The sequence below is a fragment of the Oryzias melastigma genome, linkage group LG9 (genome assembly GCF_002922805.2).
Source record: "Oryzias melastigma strain HK-1 linkage group LG9, ASM292280v2, whole genome shotgun sequence".
NCBI lineage: Eukaryota > Metazoa > Chordata > Actinopteri > Beloniformes > Adrianichthyidae > Oryzias > Oryzias melastigma.
Genome location: NC_050520.1, coordinates 20297669 through 20321396, shown reverse-complemented (window position 1 = coordinate 20321396; position 23728 = coordinate 20297669). Strand labels below are relative to the sequence as shown.

The 23728-nt window shown below is 42.0% G+C and overlaps 1 protein-coding gene and 1 long non-coding RNA gene across 2 annotated transcripts in view; one reads left to right on the top strand and one right to left on the bottom strand.

Annotated features, from left to right (window-relative positions):
* The window catches only part of LOC112138446 (disintegrin and metalloproteinase domain-containing protein 9), a gene marked incomplete in the record, with an annotated part of 37299 nt that overhangs the window by 5932 nt on the left and 7639 nt on the right, over positions 1–23728 (bottom strand). Inside the window, 19 exon segments of the mRNA XM_024261006.2 lie at positions 960–1107; positions 1173–1278; positions 1357–1437; positions 2446–2629; positions 2709–2814; positions 3979–4069; positions 4141–4245; positions 4317–4409; positions 4972–5143; positions 5221–5354; positions 7637–7718; positions 9846–10015; positions 10259–10330; positions 10428–10493; positions 12404–12599; positions 12980–13056; positions 15113–15191; positions 17142–17200; positions 23662–23728. Of these exon segments, the coding sequence (XP_024116774.1) occupies positions 960–1107; positions 1173–1278; positions 1357–1437; positions 2446–2629; positions 2709–2814; positions 3979–4069; positions 4141–4245; positions 4317–4409; positions 4972–5143; positions 5221–5354; positions 7637–7718; positions 9846–10015; positions 10259–10330; positions 10428–10493; positions 12404–12599; positions 12980–13056; positions 15113–15191; positions 17142–17200; positions 23662–23728 (2088 nt within the window).
* LOC112138448 lies at positions 15074–16142 on the top strand. The gene is made up of 3 exons (XR_002917784.2): positions 15074–15215; positions 15359–15488; positions 15808–16142. It is a non-coding gene; the product is annotated as an uncharacterized LOC112138448 (long non-coding RNA).

Here is a 23728-nt window from a genome sequence, read left to right as displayed (position 1 = left end):
TGGATGTAATCAACATGAATCAGCTGATTCTGCTACGAAAAAAATAACTTTTTTTATACGGACTCTCCACCAATATGTGATGCTTAGAACGTAAAATATTGAAGAACTTTGAGGATAGAAAACTGTGGAGAACATTTTCAGGTTTTGTTGTTAAATGATCCAAAACAAAAGTGATTTTTATCCTTTTATGTTGTTTTACTGCTGAACCAGAAGATTGATAAAATAAAGTTTAAAATGACAAAAAAATGTCTTTTTATCTGAATCTTTGTGTTTTTTTAATCAGTTTAGTTGATTCTGATCTCCTGTTCTAAATAAAGGTAAAAATGATGATTAAATACAAATAATTTCAATTTTCATCCATCCAGTAAATAGACACACATAGCAATAAACATTATAATAAAAAGTAAGAATCGTGGTTCAACTCGTGAATCCAATCAGATCACAACCTAAGCAATGATCCACAGCCCAGGGTTTGTTTGGAGCGTTCCGTCACACATGGAGCACAACATGAACCAAGTATGAAAGGGTTTGTGATCATTTCACTATCATGTATAATTGTTGATTTGTATTGAATCCTTTCTGTTAGTAGGAAAACAGACAGTTTGATGTAAAGGGCAAAAAGAAAACATACTTGTCCTTAAAATGCCTTTAATTCATTGTGTTGAGAAAAAAAGCTAAATATCAAAAACGTGACCTAAAAACTGAATTGAATTGTGGCTTGGGCTCCTTAGTCAGGAATCAAGAGGGCGGGGCAAAGCAACGAGGGGAGGAGTTATGGGAGTCCCTTGTCAAGATAGTTCACTTGTTCAAACTTTACATTTCAGGTTCAACAGTTTGATGATGGATGACCATGCGTGCAGGTTTGACATGAATGCATTTTACTCCTATAACAGAGTTTTTTTAACTTTTGGAGCTCCTGAACACAGAAATGATGTGTATTTGTCATGTGGCTGACTCACTCGAATCCCTGCGACCTCTTCCTGCGGCTCAGCCCCAGCCGGCGCAGCAGCTCGTTCCTGCGCAGGAAAACAAACGCGCCCAAGCCGAGCAGGGGAAGAACGAGGAAGAAGAAGACCAGCAGGCCGTCCCTGAGAGACGTGTCTTTGTCTGAGGAGGACAGCAGAGGTCAGCGCTGAGCCGGCACGCCGATCCGCTGGAGCTCGCCGATGTACCGTTCCACGTGGGTCCACTGTCCACGCTGCCGCCGTATCCCGAGAGCTCGCAGAACGGCGGGGCCCAGCCGCTCTCGCAGTGACAGTTCCTGTTGCTGTTGCACACCTGGGAGGCAGACAGGAGTCACAGAAAAGACAGACAGGAGGAGACAGAGACGGGCAGCGGCGGACAGGCCAGCCTCACCCCGTGTCCGTGGCACTTTGTCTCCGTGTCGCAGTCGCTCTTCAGGACGTCAGCGGAGCGGCACTCAAAGTTCATGCACACCTGGACATGGATGAAGAGGAGGAGAGCTTCAGCATCTGCTCCTCACAGGTGTGGTGCCAAGGTACGTTCCCCCTGCCAGAATGTGTATCCTCACACTGAGGGATCGCTGATTTGTTTCGTAACGCTCATATTTCGTCCCAAAAAGTAATGAAAGAAGATGGATGATACTTCTACGATACGATGCTTTATTCCCCTACATAAATGTAAAACATCGACAGCTTCTTGTGTTAAAACAGAAAAATAGGGCTCTGAATGTTGACATGCACGATTTATAGAACATAATTAATTGGTTATTAACGTCCTCAGGCGTCCTGCCGTGCAGCTGTCAAATCAGCGTAATAAAACTGTCTAAAATAGATGTAAACTTTTTTTACATTCTATGATTGAAAGAGTGAAAAATAAATGCTCTAAATGTTCAATCCCCAGGGCTCCCTTGAATAAGAGGTTTTAAATCTCAATGGGATCCACCCCTGGTTAAATAAAGGTTAAGAAAGAGAGAAAGAAATTTTTACTTGTGATTTTAGACTATGATTATTTGCAGATTAAAAATAAAGACGATAAATTGCGATACTTTTTTTCTAGATTTGAGATTGAATATTTAATTTTTTTAATTGATTCTAGGCCCTAATAAAGGGCACATTTGTTTCAAAGATGTCATTTATGAAAGTGACTTTCATGGATGCATTTAACAACGTACAATTATTAAATATTTGTTGTTTCGACTGAAAATTATCAGAGGTCACAGATTCTGGGAGGCTGGGTCAGCAGAGGACCGACAGAATCTGTCAGAATCTTGTTTTATGTGCAATATGTGGTTAAAAAAAGTCAAACATAACAGTTAACGCCCAAAAGTCCCAGAATAAAGTTTGGCGTAATCATTCCTTTTTATGCTTTTAGGGCCAAAGTATGACAAATCAACAATGACTCAGAGCGGGGATACGCATTCTGGCAGGGGGAACGTACCGTGGCACCACACCGGCAGCCCCCCTCACCCCACGTTCTCCTCACCTTATTGTCTCCACACTTGGTCCCCTCGTTCACCATCCCCGGGTCGGGGACGTCCGACCCCAGATTGAAGTCCACCCCGTAGCATTCGGCTCCACCGATCCGGGTGGTGATGTAAGACGGCACTTTGCCAAAAACCGTGACCCCCTGAACGTTGGAGCACTGCAGCTTCCCGCACAGGGCGTTCCTGTGGAGGTGGGGGGGCAGATGTCAGTGACTCTCCTTCCTGAAGCCTTTCCACAGCGCTCCATGAGGGGAAGAGTTACCTGCTCTCACACTTCTTGAAGGGAAAGTTCTGGTAGCCACAGTTCCCAAAGCGATCTCCTTTACTGTTGACTTCCTTGAAGCAGATTTCAGGAGCTGCTGTCGCCTCTGGAGACCAGCGGGGAGATCAGGAGGACAGACACAGCTGTCATTTAATGCTTTCTGCCTCAAGCTGTGTTCACACCGCTTCAAGCAATCGCTCATTAAAAAGTCTATGTTCCTATAACTGTTTCTATGAACAAAACGTGTGGATGATGTCCTATTTTATTCATAGAAGCCCCAGTCGTTTGAATCAATAATTGTGATTTGTTTCCAGCTGGTTTTGCTATATGCACTGCTGTCAGAAGATCTCCTGATTTTGTTAACCAAGTATTATATTCACAAAGCTACATCTAACAATAAAGAGACAATTTTTTTCTCATTTATTGGCCAAAATTCGTTTTTACATATAATCGGATTTCCACAGTACAAGCAAAAAAACGATCAAAACATGTAATTCTGCTCAGCTTTATAATTCGACAGAACCAAACCGTCAAGTTTTCATGGTGCCGGCTTCAGCACGAGCCATGCTCCACTCTAGCTCCTTTTGAGGAACAATGACCGCCATGAGAAGTTTAAAAAAACATCCTTTTAGAGGGAAAGATCACCTCTTAGCACTTGTTTTTGTCCAGATGATGAAGCAAAAGTATATAAAAAAAAACAAAAAAACAAAGTCCAAAGTCTAACTAGTTGAATTCTTCCGCTGCGTTTATTCCTTCCTTCTTAGATTCTCTTCTTTATTTCTTTCTGCTTCATCTCAGTCGTTAAAATGATTAAATTCACCCAAACAGTTTAAAGTAAACTATAGAATCACTCTCACGTTCTCTTTTCTACTGTCTTGCTGTTGTGATAAACTGTAGAATAAGGAGTATCATCATTTGAATTATGGTATTAATAAGAAGTTTGTGCTCAATATTTTTTGGATTTCTCAGAAAAGTCTTCCTGCTGTTGTTGATGTGGTAAATTAGAGGACCTGATGTTTTTTTACTTTATTTGTTTAAGATTGAAAAACAAATGACCTCTGGGTGGTGTCAAAGTAAATGTTAGAAGTCGGTTAAAAGAAAAAAACATAATAAATACACTATTTTAGTTTTATTTAGATTTTTTACTGTGCCACAATGTTACAAACTTAAACCTAAAAAATTAGGCTTTTAAGAGCAAATATTGTGGTAAAAATTGCGATTAAATCAATTAATTAATCAGACAAAAATGTGTGTGTGCAGTGATACGTACTGACTCCAAATAAAGCCTGACACTGCTTGTCGTGGTACTGACACTTCCCGTTGTAACAGTAGGCCTTCTGGTTCCTGCACGGCTGTCCGTCCTGAAACACAAACGCCAGAATTTACTGTGGAGGAAGCTGGTTTCATTCCTCAAAGTGCGGCGAGTCCTGACCTGGATGAAGACGTCGCTCTGACAGATGGGGGAGGAGCCGTTGCAGTACTCGGGCAGGTCGCACTCGTCCTCACTGCTGCGGCACACTGTTCCACCTGGCAGGAACTGAACACAGGAACACGAGTCACTCCTCTGTCTGAGCCGGTTCTGTCCCAGAACCTGCTGTTCGGCTTTACCCGACAGTTGTAGCAGCACTCCCCGTATGCACACTGAGCCCAGGACTTCAGCTTGCAGGTCTTAAATTCACAGCATTGGTCTTCCTCGCACTCCTAAAGGCACAACGACACACAATTGTGGCTCTCAGTCATTCATCTACTATTTTAACAGTCGACTGGTCTCCGATTATTTTTTCCGATTAGTCAACTAATGTCATGCACAAACTGGATGTAGAGCACATCTTAACCATCATTAGCTTTAAACTAACTAAAAACTAGATATAAAGCATTACCTGTGATAATGCTAACATGAAAGCTGTAAGCTAAAATTGACTGCTGAAGATGCTAGTGCTGATAGCTGAAATCCCTGAAGCTAATAGGTGAAAACGCTGAAGCGGATAGAAAGCTAAAATATTAGCTAAATGCCACATTAGCCTAAAAAACTGAAAAAAGCCTAAATTAGCCAAAACCGCTAACACGTAGCAGAAATATTAGCTAAACTCCAAAATAGTCCAAAAAGCTAGGAGAATGCTATTATAACTTTCAACTTTACTACACTTCGACTCTATATTATATGAAGAAACGACGAATCAACTCTTCAATTAGTCGATTAGTCGCCTCTTAGTGGACTAATGGTGGCAGGCCCATCACAGGATAATGTAAGAGAGTCTCAGACCTTTTCTGACCCACAGTCACACTCCTCTCCGACATCAACAAGCCCGTTTCCACAGAAGGGGGCGCTGTAAGCCTCATCAGGCCGGGGGATGTTCATGAGGCACATCCCTCCCGTCATCAGGATCATCTTCTCGAAGTCGTCCGCGCTGCAGCTGCTGAAGTTCCTGGATCCTCTGCAGGGACAGAGCTGCGGCTACCAAGGATGTGTCCAAAGATATTCTGCACGCGCTCAGTCTGCGGCTCCACTCACGTGGTCCCAGAGTTCATGATGCAGGCGTCCACGGGGCAGCTGCAGGTGCGGCCGTCGTCGTGGTTCATCCCGAGGTTGTGACCCAGCTCGTGAGCCACGATGGAGGCGAAGGCGGGAATTCTGTTGGTGGTGAACTGAGGCGAGAGCGAAATGTACCGGTACCATCAAAGGACCGTTCACAGCAGCAAACTCTTTCACTCACAAAGGTTGTAAAACAGATGGGCCGGATCAGATGCTGGAAGAGTTTTGGTAAGAGACCTCGTATGAGAAAGAAACAGCATGGAATCTGGACAAAAACGTGATTTTTTTCATTCAAAAACTGTGATTTTTTGTTCGTATTTTAAAGCCAATCTGTTGATGTCCTTAATGGGGAAAAACACACACTATGCTGTGTTTGTTGTGTTGGAATGATCAGAACAATGACCTGAGAAAGATTCAAGATTCAAAGGGTTTGTTGTCATATCCACAGTAAAGAAACAGGTTTCCCTGTACAATGAAATTCTTACTTTGCAGCTCACTCTGAATGCCATAAGGAGATATATAAAAGTAAAAAGATAAAAATATAACGTTTAGGATATTTACAAGATGACTAAGGAGCATAGTTACACACACACACAAAAAGCTATACATAAGAAATAAACAAACTATGCATATGCAAGTGACTAAAAATATTTACAAATCAGTCGTGCAAATTTACAGGGAATATTGTTTGCACAACTGATTTGTAAATATTTTAGTCACTTACATATGCATAGTTGGTTTATTTCTTATATATAGCTTTTTTTTTTCTCCCGTTCATGTGTGAACGGGAGAAAAACAGCAAAGCTTCCAACACAACGTGAAAGCAAATAACTTTCTGCCCCAAAACACGAGTCAGTTCATTTGTGATGAGCTATTTTTGGGGGCATAAATATTTGAAACCCAAAAAAACATTTAGAATAGAACAGGCATGAGCAGAGTTTTGGACGCGCAGTTTGTACGCGATAAAACTGATTTTTACACCCATCTTGGGACAACTTCAGACTTTGATATTACAGACATTTTCTGACCGTAATCATCACAGTTCTCAGAGTCGGTGAACAAACCGAGACTGAAGTTACCACCGTCATTGATTCTGATTGGTCCTTATTGTTAGCCCCGCCCCAACGTGCCACAGTGAGGACAAAAAAGAAACTGGAATTTTCAGATTCCAAAACGTAAAAAATAAATAAATTAAAAAATAAATTAAAAGTAAGTGAAAAAACATTTTGGTTAAAAAAATAGTTTTGAAATTTAAATTTGGGGTTTTTAAACCTAAAAAACAGAACATTTGAAGCTGAAAATTATGAAGTTTTATTTAGAATAGCAAAAAGTTTTACATTTTTTGGCCAAACACCACTTTTATTTGGGTTTCAGATATTTATGGTGCCCTGCGACAGACTGGAGACCTGTCCAGGGTGTACCCCACCTTCGCCCATCAGTGGCCGGGATAGGCTCTGGCACCCCGCGACCCCGAAAGGGAAGAAGCGGTCAAGAAGATGGATGGATGGATGGATGGATGGATGGATGGATGGATGGATGGATGGATGGATATTTATGGCCCCAAAATAGCTCCGTAGAGGTCAGCAACCTTTAACAGTAAAAGCCGTTGGGTCTCGTTTTCTACTGATCAATCTTAGTAGGAGCCACAAAGTCTTATTTTAATACTGCTTTACGTTCATAATAATAATGTATTTTTTTTAATAATAAATAGGAATTATTCTTCTTTTGTGGCAAGAATAAAAACTGAATTTAAAAAAGTAACTAGCATTTCCTGAACATGTGAAATTATTTTTTAAGTTTGACAGAAGCTCTTTTGATTTCCTTTCAAAATAAAAGACGCCTTGTGCCAAACCGGATCATCTCAGCGCCGCTCTGGACAGCAGAAGATAATACGTGCTTTAAGATAATAAAGGGTCAGACTTTTTACCAAAGTTTTACTTAGTATTTGAAATAGTTTTATTCTGAATGAAATATAGAGCAAACAAGACTTCCTCCAGTCAGCAGGGATGGAGAAACCTTTAGTTTATCTTTTAGATGCACCATAGACATACATTTATAAATGTACATAATTTAAAACTAAATTAAATAAATACTAATCTAGTAGACCTTACTTGAAAAATGTGATACTCTTATTGTATTTTTCTTTAGTTAAAGAGCCACTACAGAGAGGTAAAAGAGCCATGAGTGGCTCTGGACCTGCAGGTTGAGGACCCCTGATTGGACCCCAACATTACAGGGAAATATAAACTTCAATGTGGATTATCAATATCATTTATTCCAGAGTGGCAGGCCAGATTAAACGGCCGTGGTTTGCAAACCCCTGGTTTACAGTCACACTGAGAGCCTGACGTCCCACCACCATCCGAGGCCGCCATAGCCCCCGAAGCATGCGTACCGCGTTGATGCCCCCTCCGTGACTCCTGGAGCACACCGTGGACACGAAGGCCATTCCCGCCGTTCCACCAAAGCTTTTCTTCCTACAAGGAGATCCTGATCAGTTTCATCAAATCTAGAAACATTGTAGCTCTGGAACAGACAGAACCCAAAAGCAGCCAGAGGCAGTTTGAATAAGAGACAACAATCAGAAGGTTAACTTCAGCATCATTATGTTAGTCATGCCAACTCAAAGCATGCTGATCGCGCATGTCCTGTCCTTAAAACTCATGAAAACTGCTGCAGAAATAATATTACAGCTCAAAGAAGCAGACTGAGTAGTCTGACAGACAGCAGGAATGCCACCGCAGCCGATTTCAAAATGTTATCCACATCAACGTTTAGGACTGTGGCTGGGTTTTCATTGATGTCCTTCCTGTTCCAGCTGTGATGAACCTGGTGCTCCTGCATGAACGTTACAGTAACATTTATGAGAACAGGACTGTATGTGAAGCTACGGGCATCAAAATAGTACAGTTTGATGCATTTTAATGAAAAAATGGCTAAGCAGGTCCTATTTGATACAGAAATGTGCACCATATAAGTCACAAGAGCAAAAACAGTCAAATCAAGAAGAAGAAATGTAAGTCTCTCTGGAGTATAAGTCGCACTTTTGGGAGAAAAGTCTGACGTTTCAGAACAAACAAGCCCAGCGTAACTAAAAAATGAGTAAATATATCAAATAAAAATACCAATCTTTTGATCTGTATAAGAAAAATATCAAACTTTAAGAGGAAAACAATCAGATTCTCTTTCATGTTTTGTTTTGAAAAAAAAATGCTGTTAGAAAAAGTTTATAGTCGTGACCCAGAAAATACACCGGGCGACCCGCTCCGCTCCATTCTGATCATCAGCTGTCAGACAGACAGATACATGAACGTCTTTGTTTTCCTGGTCTGAGCTGGAATCTGGATCAGAACTGTACATCAGGATAGAAACAATATTGCGTTTTAGGAAAGAGTATAAATAGAGGGGTGACAGGAAGTGGGGTAGTCTTCCTAAGACAACAGTCCCACCTATACTAGAAAACAACACTTTGGAAAACGGCTTAATCATAAATAAAAGACCACTGGGAACGATGTGAAAATATATCAGAAGATAACCGGAGTGAGCTGTAAAACTCCCCTACACACTTTATAGAGTTTTCTCCAACAGACATTAAGATTTTTAGACTTTTCTCTCCTGGTGAAACTCTGAAAGTTCAAGTCTTCATAGAAGTTAAGTCCAGTTTGTTAAAATAAAAACTAAGATCATCTATCATCTTTGGTAGCTGACAGACTGCATGGAGGAGACTGACAGACAAAGATCTACAGCCAATCAGGACGCAGAACACAATAGTGCTGCCACAAAGTATTATTTCAATAGTCGACCAATCACCAATTATTTTGACCGATTAGTCGACTCATCGGGTCATGAGTAAACTGGATGTAAACACACATCTTAACCATCATTAGCTTTAGACTAACTAAAAATAAAGAGGAGTTTATTAAGCCTTAATGAATCGTTCAGCTTCTGTCCTTCATTTGCTTCTGGTGTTAAAAAAAAGACTTAAATCTAATGAGTAAAGATAAATCTTCACTAAAGATAAAGTTTTGGTCTCAGTCACTCAAATGGAACTAAAGTACATTTATGATGCTGAACGCTCACAGCTGTATTCAGCCTCACTCTGACTCTAGTATTCCAGACTGTACCATGCTCCTGCTCGATGCAGCAGATTTAGCTTTCCTCCATGTCTGCAGAAAGACCATTTAGCTAGCCTCCAGAGTGTGAGGAAAGTTTCAGAGGATCATTGTTCACTGTTAGCTTACCCACATGATGATCCCTCCTCATCGTTATCATACTCACTCACAACGTGCTTCCTCTTCATGCATCGTAGTTTTAAAATAAAATAAATAATAATAATAATTGACTAATCGACTATTAAATTAGTTGCTGACTAATTCAATAGACGATTAGTCGTCGACTAATCCACTAATCGTGGCAGCGCTAGAACCCAATGGACCGTTAAACAAAATGAAGCATGCAGAATCGCACTTGGGGAAAGGTGAAGCGTGTTGTAGTGAGGGACCACTGTACAGCTGAAGTAACAACCTGCTGTGATCCTACTTTAGTGTCCAGCATCAAAGACCTGCTGCTTCATGAGCCCCCCCGCCCTGAAGGTCGGTACTAACAGGATGAGCTGAGCGGAGTCATGGCGGCGGCGGGGAACCAGCTCCTTCTCCCTCCACTGTGTGAAGCGACTCAGCACTTCTCCAGCTTCTCCCTCAGTGCTTATTGGGTTCTGGTGAGTCCAGATTTCCAGACCGACCAGAACCACCCGAACATTCAGTTGCATGTAAATCTGCACACACAAATATCAAACAAAACACACATATAACCAGACAAAATTGGCACAGATTGTCTGAAAGATGTAACAAAACACAATCTCTGACCTTGAGTAACGTTACTATGGCAACCGTGACCTACCACAACCCCACCCTTAGATCTTCAGAAGTCCCGCCAAAACATGTTGAGGCAGCCTCATCTAAACATGTGGAGCCAAAGATGCCCTAACAGAGGTGTGCGCTAGCGTCCGTCTACTCACGCTGTCCACAAAGTTAGCGAGCTGGACCATCTCCTCTCTCACGGCGGTCTGGTTTTGGTTCATGTAGTTGTACTAAAGGGAGTAGAACGCACAGGAACACATCCTTCAGGTTCTCGTTGCTTTCTCTCATTGCAGGAAGACAAAGACCGTTAGGAAAAGAGAAACGCACCCTGTCGTTGTCGACCACCAGCAGCAGCTCCACATAGTGAGTTTTATGGAGAACCGCTCTCTTCATCTGGAACACAGCAGAGGGGTTTAAGCTGAAGAACAAACCCTGCTCCAGTCAGGGATCTGATGAGGAGACGGCTGGGTTTTAGAGCAGGGGTCCCCAAACTTTGTGAGGGTCACATAAGAGTTTTCTTCTCTGATGTGGGGTCGGTTTGGAGGTTAACAGAAAAAGAGTAACAATCACAGCCTAAACGTAAACTTTTACAGTTTTCCAGAAAGCCACACATAGCCAAAATTTAACTCATTTCTATAATCTTCATAGAAAAAATACTAAAACATTTTAAAAACTAGATATATAGCTAAAATATTAGCGAAATACCAAATTAGACAAAAAACAACAAAAAAAAATCTAAATTAGCCAAAACAGCTAGCATGTAGCTGAAATATTAGCCAAACTTCAAAATAGTATAAAAACCTAAAAAAAAAACAGTTTTGGGGGGCCGGGCCAAATGTGCAAGAGGGCCAGATCCGGCCCGCGGGCCGTAGTTTAGAGTCACAGCATGGAATCTTAGCAGGAGGGAAAGACTTTAACCCTTTAACCCCTGAGGCGTCACCGGTGACGCTTAAACACAAAATCTTTCAAGTACTGTAACTTTTTAACAGTTACCACGATAACTCCAGTAGATTCTGAAGGAGGAAAGCAGCTCACGCTGATAGCATTAAAGGGTTAAAGTCAGACAGATTATGCACCAATTGTGAATAGTTCTTGTCATTTTGTAAGAATTTTTGTTGATCATTTTGTGTGTCTTCAGATTTTGTTTTTTTTGCTAATTTTTATATTTTGCTTGACCCAAAACCATACATAAAACATTAAGTTGGTCCGATGGATTAGATTAGATTTCCTTCAGTATGTTTGAAACTAGTCATGCGATTACATTTTTTTGAGACTTGTAATTAATGAATCAATTTTAATCGCAATATTTTGAACCTAATAATTGCTGTTAATATCCTCATTTTGAGATATTTTATGTGAGTTTGTTACATTGTGTTACAGAAAAAGATGAACATAAAACGACCTCTAACTTTCACTTTGACACCACCCATGGGTAATTTCTTTTCAATCTCAAACAAATAACTACATAATAAAATCCAAAAAAATCTTAAAACAGAAAATTCTTATTAATACCATAATTCAAATGTTGATATACCTTATACCACAGTTTATCACAACAGCAAGACAGTAGAAAAGACATGAGAGAGATTCTATAGTTCACTTTAACCTGTCCGGGTGAATTTTATTCAACAGAAAAGAAATGAAGAAGAGAATCTAAGAAGGAAGGAATGAAACACAGCAGAGGTATTCAACTATTTAGACTTTGTTATTTTATTTTATTTAAAAATAAAAAAACTTTTCTTCATTATCTGAACAAAAACGATTGCAAAGAGTGAACGTTCCCTCTAAAATTAAGCTTTTTTTGAACAATTCATGTCAATCACCTTTCTCAGAAAGAAGCTAGAGTGGTGCCCGGTTCGTGCGGTCCTCGCACTGAAGCTGTTACCATGAGAACATGACGCACTGCCTATTAAACAGTCCTCTTTTGGAAAAAAAAAAAAAAACTCGAAAAGAGGCCTGTAACTGGACTGAAGCTCTTATTATTTATTTAATATTCATATTTTTCCTAAATGACAATGGTATGAGTGGGTTAAAATGCTCCTCCAGATGTCAAAGTAACACGAAAGTAACCATCGGACGCAAAAATACGATTAACACTAATAAAAAAATAACGCACTAAAATGCTTGTAATTAATTCATCGTGATTAACGCCATAGTTTGACAGCTGTAGCTGAAACCCTCTCATGATTAGGATAGAAGGAGAAATGGCGCCCACAATGAAACCGTTGGTACGTGGTACTCTCTCATCTGTTTCTATGACAACCAAACAACACAACAGTGCGTTTTTGTGTGACTGAACAGACCCTCCTGTGCTCTCCGTGATGGACTTCCACTGGTTCTGACTGAACATGCCCAGTGGCATTGCTGGGCTCATGCTGATGTGTTCCACACCCCTGAGGCTGTGACGTCACATCACGTAGGAGGTACAGCAGATGCTGGTCGGGGGCGGAGTCTAAGGGCTCGATGCCGTAGCTGTCGGTGGTGAGATGCATCACTCCTCTGAGGACACAGATGAGGAAAAACTGTGAGCGTCTGCTTTTCAGTCAGAGTGAGACTTCACCATCCACACTTCAACTGCAGCTCATCCCAGACACTCACATTAATTAATTTAGAGAAAAAAATCTGCCTTTCACTTTTGGTATTTTACAGGAACATGTCTTTGTGGAGGAGGGGGAAAAGCAGGTTTTCATATATTCATATTTCATAGGTTCATTTAAAGAAAGAGCTTCATGTTTCAGACCTACAGGATCTGATCACCACTGATGAGAGTTTGTTCTGCCTTGTTGAAGCATGATTAATCTGCAGGATGATTCACAGTAAGTCAGTGGGCTGGAAGCTCGTTTTCTTCGATGGGGTGTTTGTGTGTTAATGTGTGTCACCTGAGGCCGTTGCAGATGCTCATAGCCACGGACGAGCCCTCCATGTCCTGAACAAAGCCCCGATAGTGACAGTGGTCCTGCAACACAGAGACTCAGTGAGGCCAGCAGGGGGAGCTGTAACTGCAGACTGGACATAGACCACTGACTGTGCCGTCACCAGCGGACCTGATTGAGAGCGCCACAGAGAACGGGAGGAATCAGCTGACTGGAGACGCATAGTCTTCCTGCATTCGCTCACGGGAACTCATAATTCACTTCCTGTGTGTGTGCGTGTGCATGTGTGGGGACATGTTGTACTTCAGAGGAACTCAAACTTGTGGCTCCCACATCTCTCCTCCTCCTGATATGGAGCTCAGGCAGAAATCTGACGTTTTAATTAAACTTCAAAATAACAGACTTGTTCTTTGGGTGGAGACCTGAACGGATGCAGCTCAGAGCTCCTGTTCCAGATGCTTTAAACCCATTTTTAGGAAGCTTTGCTTCTTATTTTTGAGTTTCTAGTATAATAAAAGGCTGTTTGAGTTCAAGACAGAAAAGAAAAATCTCTTGATTTCTCTAAAACATGTACATGTTGGAAGGTTTTAACTTCCATGACAGATTCTGAAGGCACAGTTAAGTTATCCGCTTAGTCAAACATCATCCACAGAACAGGAGATTCCTCATTTCTCATTCACCTTTTTCTCGCTGTTTAGTGTCAGTGGTGAAACCTTAACGTGTGAGATGCACGCGCTCATTAACAAGATTACAGGCAGCTTTCTACAGTCACCCGGTTTCTACCGTCAAACCAGGATCCTCTAGGAGAAAGTCCAATCCCAGTTTGTAATTCCATCAGAAAACAAACTAGGTTATACATGGAAACAGAGCTCACGTCTCTGTTCATCCAACATAGCCTCAATCTGATGGACTAACCTCAAGCAGTGTGTCTGGATTTAGCTGTTTCACTTCCTCTTGGCTGTTCCAGAACTGCTTTCAGACAAAGAGCCTTTAACTTACTCAGTAAAATGACTGTGGGGACTTAAGTCATCACTTCACTCAGTTTACAACACAAAACCCAAATATATGAAGACCAGTTCAACATGATTTATGCAGGAATTATGGAAAACATAAGAGAAGCTCTCTGATTCACATGTTCAACTACTGCAGTGTGTGGAGGGTGAAGGAGAGGTCAGAGTGTGGGATAGGAGCTGGACCATGGAGAAGGAGTCAGAGCGTGGAGGAGTCAGAGCGTGGAGGAGGAGGAGTCAGAGCATGGAGGAGTCAGAGCATGGAGGAGTCAGAGCCTGGAAGAGTCAGAGCATGAAGGAGTCAGAGCGTGGAGGAGGCAGAGCCTGGAGGAGTCAGAGCCTGGAAGAGTCAGAGCATGAAGGAGTCAGAGCCTGGAGGAGTCAGAGCATTGATGAGTCAGAGCCTGGAGGAGTCAGAGCCCGGAGGAGTCAGAGCCTGGAGGAGTCAGAGCCTGGAGTAGAAACCAGAGCGCAGTGAGGGACTCGGAGGAGTCAGAGCGTGGAGGAGCCAGAGCATGGAGTAGAAACCAGAGCGCAGTAAGGGACTCGGAGGAGTCAGAGCATGAAGGAGTCAGAGCATGAAGGAGTCAGAGCGTGGAGGAGTCAGAGCGTGGAGGAGTCAGAGCGTGGAGGAGTCAGAGCGTGGAGGAGTCAGAGCGTGGAGGAGTCAGAGCATGAAGGAGTCAGAGCGTGGAGGAGGCAGGTCAGGCAACAGGTAACTGAGTAAACATGTGCACAGAGAGAACTCCCAGCATGCCTCACTCTGTATCAATAAACCAGGTGATGTTTGCTGTCTGCAGAACATGTGCTGCTGTGGTGTTCTTTTGTTGCCTGACTGTTTCCAGCCCATCATGACTGGACAAACTGTTGGTGTAACTACACCTGCTCTGTTGAAACGGCCTCTTCAACAAGCTGTTGCTGCACAGCAAAGATCACAGAGCTCAGCATTCCTCTTTACTACAATTCTCGTAGAAAGGACCATTCATGTCTTAAAATCATCAGTCACACAAAGCAGGCTGATGACCTTCAGAGATCCAGAAACACTTTGAACCAAATCTGACTGAACTGGGTTTTGTCATTTTAGAGTGTTTTGCTCCATGAATTCCCATGATGCCGAGTGTGGTGTTACCTGGACTGAAGGTCTGGATGTGATGACAGATCCGTTCTTGCTGTAGGTGAAGACGGTGAAGTCTGCAGGCATCAGCAGGCTGGAAACAAGAAGCATGGCCCGGGTAAGTTTAGGGGCTACACTCATGCGGATGATGATGATGATGATGATAATGAGGATGAGGATGATGTGTCTCTCCTGTGGTTTTACATCTTCACATTGAAGGAAAACATCTGACCTAAAGCTCTTACTTTGGCTTCTGTGCAGACAGGAAAAGATGTGGAGAAGAAGGGACAGAAGAGCCTGACTGAGCTCAAGAGTTTGATGGAGAATCCAAACCTTCAGCTCGATACCACTCTGTCTTTTCGGATGTTTCTTTGGGAATGCAGCGAAAACGGTGAGTAAACAGTAAAAGTGTACATCAGTCACAGATTCTGCAAGTTTTCCAAATTTTAAAAGCTAAATTTGGGCTGTAATGTTCTTTGTGGAAACACTTTCAGAGACAGAGTGTAAAAAAATGATTTTCATAGAATTGGCTTGTAAAATGGATCAGAAAATGAAGATTTAACTCCAACAATAAGCAAGAAGACAGACAATTGACCTGTTTCATCACCAAAAAGGGCTACATTACAAAATATTGAGATGACCTTTTGGTTATTGATACTTTGTTTATTTCACACTTCATGTCCACTAAAACTATCACTCATTTTCACAAGTTCTCCCATACAGGATCCTGTGTGTGACAACAGAAATGATCCGTTGAGTGCTTGCATGTCTGTGACTGAGGACCAGCTCCTCCAATCATCTGATCCTCAACTCCAAAACCCCATAATCCCGAGCGACAGCTGGAACTGACCAGCATTTGGACAGGAGCTGTGACAGAGGCCTCCTTGACAAATCCTCCCTCCATCCACTGTGGCGATGCTCACCTGTGAGGATGAAGCTCCACGCTGACCATCTACGTTGCTCTGATTTATTTATTTGATTCTTCTAAAAAAAATATGAAAAACTGAGCAGGAAGAAAAACAGCTATCTGATTTATTTGTTACTAAAAGCAAAAGTCTCAATAAAAAGCCTCATACAGAAAAATGATTCTGTCCACACCTGATCAATACTGGATGGATGACAAACATATCAAGACATTTAACCCCATAAAACCCTGAAATGCATTGAAAAAAGAGAAACGATCAAAGAAAGCTGAGCTGCTGAACGGATGGAGATGCAGAGACACGAGGAAGCTCGTCCCAGACCCACCGTGTTCCAACAGATTCAGAAAAAAGTTTGTTATAGAAACAAAAATCATCAGTTATTTAAACCATAAAAAATCTATATTTTCTTTGCATCCTTTAACTGCACAGACAGTTGACCGTCAGAACCTCAGAGTGGAGGGACATGGTGCAGTGGTCTGACAGCAGATACCACAGGCTGGGGGTTCAAACGTCATGACTCCTCTGCACTCTGATGGGATCTTCTGAGAGAACGTCTGATCTGCAGCTGCTGACGTCTGAGACAAAACTCTGCTGTCATGTGATGACACCCCTGATCCCATTGGACCATCAGCAGAGTTCTGATACAAAAGAATCAGAACATCCCAATCATCACAGCAGATAAAGGTCTACAGGACACTCAGTAACTGTGACATCACTGAGGTTTCTGCACAGCTTTCTTCAAAGGCTCAAGGAGGAGGCGGGGCTTAAACTATTCTTAACCACATTAATCAGTTCAAATCTATGAACTCTTTTTTTAAATAACTTAATTGTAATTTTTCTGACAAAAAATAGTTTTCAATGTACAGCTAAGAAAAAACAGAAATTGTCATTTCTTTTTAACCCTTCAACATCTGGCGACCCAACTAAATAAAGAATCAGTTCAACGTGCTTTATGCAGGAATTATGGAAAACATGAATGTGTTTGCAGAGCGGCTCCCTGATTCTCATGTTCAACCACTGCAGTGTGTGAGGGTGAAGGAGCAGTCCGAGGACAGAGGAGTCAAAGTAAACGCTGAAGCAAAAACAGCTGTTGGTCAGTCCCAGACTCCAGATTTACTCACCGGTTCCTCTCCAGATGCACGATGTGATCCGTTCCATTCACACCGATGATGTACGACACCTGCAGACACACAAACACACAACATTTCATGGAAAAGTGGTGATCTCTGCAGGAGATCCAAGACACTCAGATGACTGAAGCGGCTGGCTTCTGCTCGCAGAGGAAGTTCAGGTGTGGTTTTGTGGAGTTACAGTTACTGCTGCTGCTGGAAGAGAAGACACTATCAAAACTCCAGAATCACCTGAGTGTGAGCGCTCAGTTCCCAGCAGGTGTGTGATAAACGGGCAGGTGAACAAACACGCTAGCATCTGCTCTGTGTGTTGGAGGTGAGTCCAGACAGGAAGTCAGCGGTGGCCTTCATCACTGTCCAGCAGCTGACCGTCTGTCCTCTAAGTCAGCAGGACTTGGAGCTCCGCCCACAATCTGCTTCCCATCCCACCTGCTCTGACGGTTCTACGTTTGTTTGGTTTTCCAGTGAGAGCAGATCAGATTTAGGTTTGCAAAAAGGAGGAGGGGACGTAAATATTGACCCGTGTTGCTATGGAAACCGAACTCCCTTATGTGAACATGAATCACCTCCCACTTTGTAGAGGAGATGACAAACAAAACCAACCAAAGATGAAAAACAGAGAGGAGCAGCGGGGTGGGGGTGGGGTCTGAGTCAGAAAGGAAAAGGGAGGAATGGGTGAGGCACCGTGCTTCTTCATTCAGCTTTTCCCACATCCAGGCTGCCCCCAAACCCATCAGAGGTCTACAGATCAAGACCTTTCATGCCTGTTGTCTCAAATCAGCTACAAAATTACCTTCATGTAGCGTTTACTAAGAAGTAAAAACACAAGTGAATATCTTTTTTCATAGCTGGGAATAAATTCAGGCGTGAAGGGGTTAAGGCCCTCCCCTCTGCCTGCCCCAAATGTCATTCAGTCTCAGATCTGTCAAGATCCACACTTACACCAACAAAAAACAGCTGATCTGAATATGCCTGATCTACAGAAGGTGCCCAAAGTGGGGCCCGCGGGCCAAATTTGGCCCACCACAGCTCATCTTTTGGGCCGCTAAAAGATGACTATGGAAGCCACAGAGTGTTTAGATAAAACCCCTTACCCATTTACCATTGATTCTCTACAGCAGGGGTGTCAAACTCAATCCCACAACGGCCAAAATCCAGAACACACCTTAGGTCGCGGGCTGGACAGGATAAACATTCATTGAACACAATAAAACTACATTTTTAAAACCGTAACTTTTTAACATAATTATAGACTAGACCAGGGGTCACCAACACGGCGCCCGTGGGCGCCAGGTCACCCTCGAGCACCACATAAGTCGCCCACAGAAGAAAACACTCCACAAACGTTGTTTCTGGTCAATTCTTTTACTTCTTAGTGGAGCTGTGCTCCCCAAACGCCTGAGTGAAGCAGCCCCCTCCCTTTATTTACCCCAAACCCCACCTGCTTTCACAGTAATTCTGAAATTTAGCTAATTGGATTTTTGACAATTAGTTATCTTTAATGGAAACACAATTTCTAGAAAAAAAAAAAGTGCATTTTTTGAAAAACAGCTCTGGGGCTGCACGGTGGCGCAGTGGTTAGCGCTCTCGCCTCACAGCGAGAAGGCCCCGGTTCGACTCCAAGCTGGGACCTTTCTATGTGGAGTTTGCATGTTCTCCCCGTGCATGTGTGGGTTTTCACCGGGGACTCCGGCTTCCTCCCACAGTCCAAAAACATGCTTCGTAGGTTCATTGGTGACTCTAAATTGCCCCTAGGTGTGAATGTGAGAGTGAATGTGTGTGTGATTGAGGCCCTGAGACAGACTGGCGACCTGTCCAGGGTGAACCCCGCCTTCGCCCATCAGTAGCTGGGATAGGCTCCGGCACCCCCACGACCCCAAAAGGGACACAGCGGTCAGGAAGATGGATGGATGAAGGTTTTTGGCTTAGAGGAGCTGGTTTTGGGGGCGTATTGAAATGGATGGACCTAAAAATAAACTAATAATAATAGAAATTTAGAAATTCCCAAGAGTCTTCACGGTCACTTCCAATGATTTTAGCGACTTTTTTCAGCTAGCCAAGATGGAGCCACAACGGCAAATGGATAAAGTCTAAAGACCAGCTCCACGTCTTAACAGAATGAACAGATTTTATATGCAAAGCAAAACTTTGTTAAAAAGTTTGATCTTTTATGAGCTACAAACACATTATCCAATGCTGAACAATAGTTACTAATCAAATCAAATCAAACTGTATTTATAAAAGAGCGCTCCTACTATCTGTCCAGAGCTGCACTGAGATGATCCTGCTTGACACAGAGCATCTTTTATTTTGAAAAGAAGTTATTTGAGCTTTTGTCAAGTGTAAAAAAATAAAATAAAAATAAAAATAAATAACATTTTGAGAAGTGCTAGCTTCTTTTAAAACTTTTGATTTTGTCCATGCCAGAAAATAGACATGATTCTTATTTTTTATTTTAAAAAAGATCCTAAATGCAAACCCAAATTTCTTAAAGGCTAAAGTAAGGCTCCTTCTAGGTTTAGATCAGTAGAAAACGAGTCCAAATGGCTCTTTTACTGTTAAAGGTTGCCGACCTCTGGGTTAAATGAACCGATTTCTGTGGGTGATGTCACAGTTACTCGATCCAGTTCTCCTATACAGTCAAACCTCACCCGCACCACCATCACCATAGAAAACTTGGTTTCTCCCCTCAGTGAATCCCACACATCTTGTTTTTTGTTGTCATTCTTCTCTTTGACCATTTTTGGCAGCTCTTCTCAAAGCGTCTACTTCCACCACACAACAAGTCACCCTTCTGCTCACTTCAAGCCCTCACAGCCGGTCCGTCCCAGCCGCTCTCACATTTCAGCGAGGTGGGAGGACCATCCCAGTGCGAGGCCTCACGCCGGCTCATGTTGGAGCGGACAGGAATGCACTGCGGTGCAGACAGAGGCCTGAGCACGCCCAGCATGTTCCAGCTTGATCACAACAAAGCAGGTTTGCTCTGCGGCACTCGGGAGCAGCCCACCCAGTGATTCCAGATACTAACACTTGTTTTGGTTACCTCTGACCTCTGCTTCCACACCGACGGGAGCTGCTAAAAGGAAAAGATTGCTTGAGCTAATTCTTCTACAAACATGCAGCACCTTCAGATGATCAGGAAGTCTGGATGCTTGACTGCATCTCTTCTGCGTCTCTCGCTTGGGAGCTCAACTTTAAAGCTGCAGCAGGAAGAACCTTAGGTCCATCTCTCCATAGTTTCAATGTTACACTTTCACTGTTCAGATCTTCAGCTGAGTTTTAGCTGTTCAAATCTTCACCACATTAGGATCATACTGAAGACTTTTCAGAAATCCTTACATATTTACAGTCAGTTCTATATATTCAGGACATGGTGAAGGAGGAGCTGCATGACGTATATCACTGGGAGCCAGTCGTCCTGGTTTGAAACTGGACACATCATGAACATTTGGATCTGCTGTTGATCTGCTGCTGTTTACTCTTTGGATGACCTTTCAGCTTCTGTAGCTGCTCTGAACAAACTCCTGCTGACCACTGGGTTTACCGCAGCGAGCTTTACGTTTAGGTACTTACGTACTTTGGAAACAGTGTTTTTGCGGAATTTTCTAATGATGTATGAAAGAGTTTGAGAATTAAACAACATTTCTGAATATTTCTTTATTTAAATACTTGTGAATCAGGAGCAGATAAAGAAATGCTGTTTGAAAAAACTTGTAGTTCTTATGAAGAAACTACAATCAGCGAGCCACAGTCTCCCTGCTCCGCTCCATTCTGATGCATAGACTTGTGGACAAACAGATCTGCCTGTTCTGTGACAATTAAGCTGTGGATCAGAGACACTAGGGTTTCTTTGTGAAAAGGAGGAAAGCAAAACAAGCTTAAAAAATTAAAGTAGAGCTGAAAAATCACTGATACTTTGAACTGTTTAGCCTCCAGGATGGGATGAACGATGATGCTGGAGCAGCAGATTGTTTGGGTCAAACAGACGGAGAGGACCTGTGCGGACTCCCCCGCTGTACTGTTGACTCTTCCATGAATTTCTGTTTACTCTCATGCGACTCTTGTTGCAAAGCAGTGAAACCAGTCCTGCTCTCTACATTGGACTTGAGCACATGGCAGTGCGTCAGTGCAGTGTGTCCAGACAGGAGCTTGTTTGCTGACTGATGGACTCCTGATGGATCTCTGCTGACATTCCTGAATTTGAGGCTGGAGCCACAGGTCTGTCTGTAGCTGTTGAGATGTGATGGAGGATGTTTTTCCTTTACATGAATTCTATTCTGAACCGAATTTAAACTGCTTTAAAGTAGTGCGGCCACAAACGATTATCTTAATAGTCGACTGATAACTAATCTGGTCGAGTGCAAAGTGAATGTACAGCACATCGTAACCATCATTAGCTTTAAACTAACTTAAAGTAAAGACAATGAAGAAGATAGTTTATTAAACTTTTAATGAACTGTGCAGTCTCTGTCCTTCATTAGTTTCTGGTATTAAAACAAGATTACACTAGAAAAGTTGCATCACCTGCAATAATGTTAGTGTGAATGCATTTTGCTGAAAGTGTTTACTGAAGAGGCTGAAGCTTTTTGCGGAAAAAGGTGACGCAATTGACTTTTATTGCTGCAGGGATTTACTGAAGATGCAAAAGCTGTTTGCAAAATGTTAAATTTCATAAAGACTGGAAATTTCATTAAAGAACTATGGCAGAGCACTAAAGTTTACCTCAATTTCTGAAAATGTTGTAGTAAAATTGCTAAAAAAAACTTAATACATGATAATATTGCAAAAATATGTATTGTGTTGCTTACATATGAACGAAACTCCAAAAAACACCCTAAAAATAAAAACTTGGTAGATTTCAAATTAGAAAAAACAGCTAGCTCGTTGCCTAAATACTAGCTAAACTCCAAAATAGCCTAAAATTCCTGAATAAACTATATTAGTCAAAAAAGTTATCCTGTTGGTAAAATATTAGCTAAACTCCAAATTAGCATAAAAAAACCTCAGGAGGTGCCAAATTAGCCAAAAAAGCTAGCACATTGATTAGATACTAGCTAAACTCTAAAATCGTGTCAAATTCCACAGTAAACTAAATTAGTCAAAACCGTTAGCATGTTTCAAGAATAGAAGCTAAACTCTAAATTAGCCTAGAAAAACCTCAGTAGATAACTAAATTAGTCAAAACCGTTAGCATGTTGCTAAAATATTAGCTAAACTCTAAATGTTTTTGACCACGACTCTAAAACATGAAAATAGCTCATGAATATATTTAAAGTTTTGTTGCTAATCTACTTAACATTTGAAGACTTTCTCATTCATTTCCTATGGGGCTTATTCTGCTCAATATTTCAAAAACTATAAAGTTTATAAATACCAAAAACACAAGCAGTAATGTCCCGAAAGAGCCGAACGTTTTGATACAAAGATTGCTGAAATCTCTGAAAGTGTGATTGAGTTTTTACGGGCTGAAAAGCATACAGAAAGGAGCAGGAGAATCACTGTAGCGTGAATGATTACTAAACATTCACACAATTAATGAGGTCGGCATCTGAAACCAGGAACTCTTTTTCACTAAAGAGAAAGTTTTGGTCTCTCTGACTCAAATATAAAAAAAGTTAATTTTCTGGTGCTGAACGCTCACAACTTAGTTCAACTTTATTACACTCTGACTCCATTTAATACAAAGTAACGACTAATCCACTACTAAATTAGTCGTTCATTATTTTAATAGTCGATTAGTCGACTGATCGTGGCAGCCCCACTTTAAAGTCTCACTCTGATCATCTTTGGATCTGTTTTCAAACCGTTTCTAGTGGTCTTCTCATTATGATTATGATGTCTTTAGGCAAAATCTAGAAACGTGTGTGGTTTTCTAGGACATAATATCTGCTGCACGGCAGGAGTTCATTAAAAATTCACTTTTGAGTTGTGGGCGGGGCTATTGGCACTGAGTAAGCCCACCCTAATTTCCCATCCTCCATCAGTTTACACTCTCTCTCTAGTTTATAGCACCTCACACGCCCAACCTAGCATTTGTGGTGCAACAAAAAGTACGGCAATATTGCTGCTATCCAGACGTACAGTTCTGATCCAGATTCCAGACCAGGAAAACAAAGACGTTCATGGATCTGTCTGTCTGTAAGTGGATGATCAGAATGGAGCGGAGCAGGGAGACTGCAGCCCACCCAGCAGATTTCTGTCACAAAAAAAATCTTTTTTGAGCAATGTTTTTTCTTCTGATTCACAACGATTTGAAGAAAGAAATACTTATTTAAGCGTTTATGTTTTTAACATATGTCCTCAATTAGCAGAACAATGCTACAAGAACAAGTTAAAAACACAATTTTCACTGGAGTAGGTTTTAAACGTTAGCAGCACAACATCTCCACCTTTCACATCAACATGAACACACTGAACTCAGCAGCATCTCTCTTCTACAGCTCAGAGCTACTGTAAAACCTGCAGTGACTCACCCTGCATCAGATGCTCCAAAACCCCAGAGCTCCCCTACCTGTTCAGGTGGTCTTCCCTCCAAGTCCCTCCTCAGCCTGCCTCCTATTGGTCGAGGGACAGTCAGC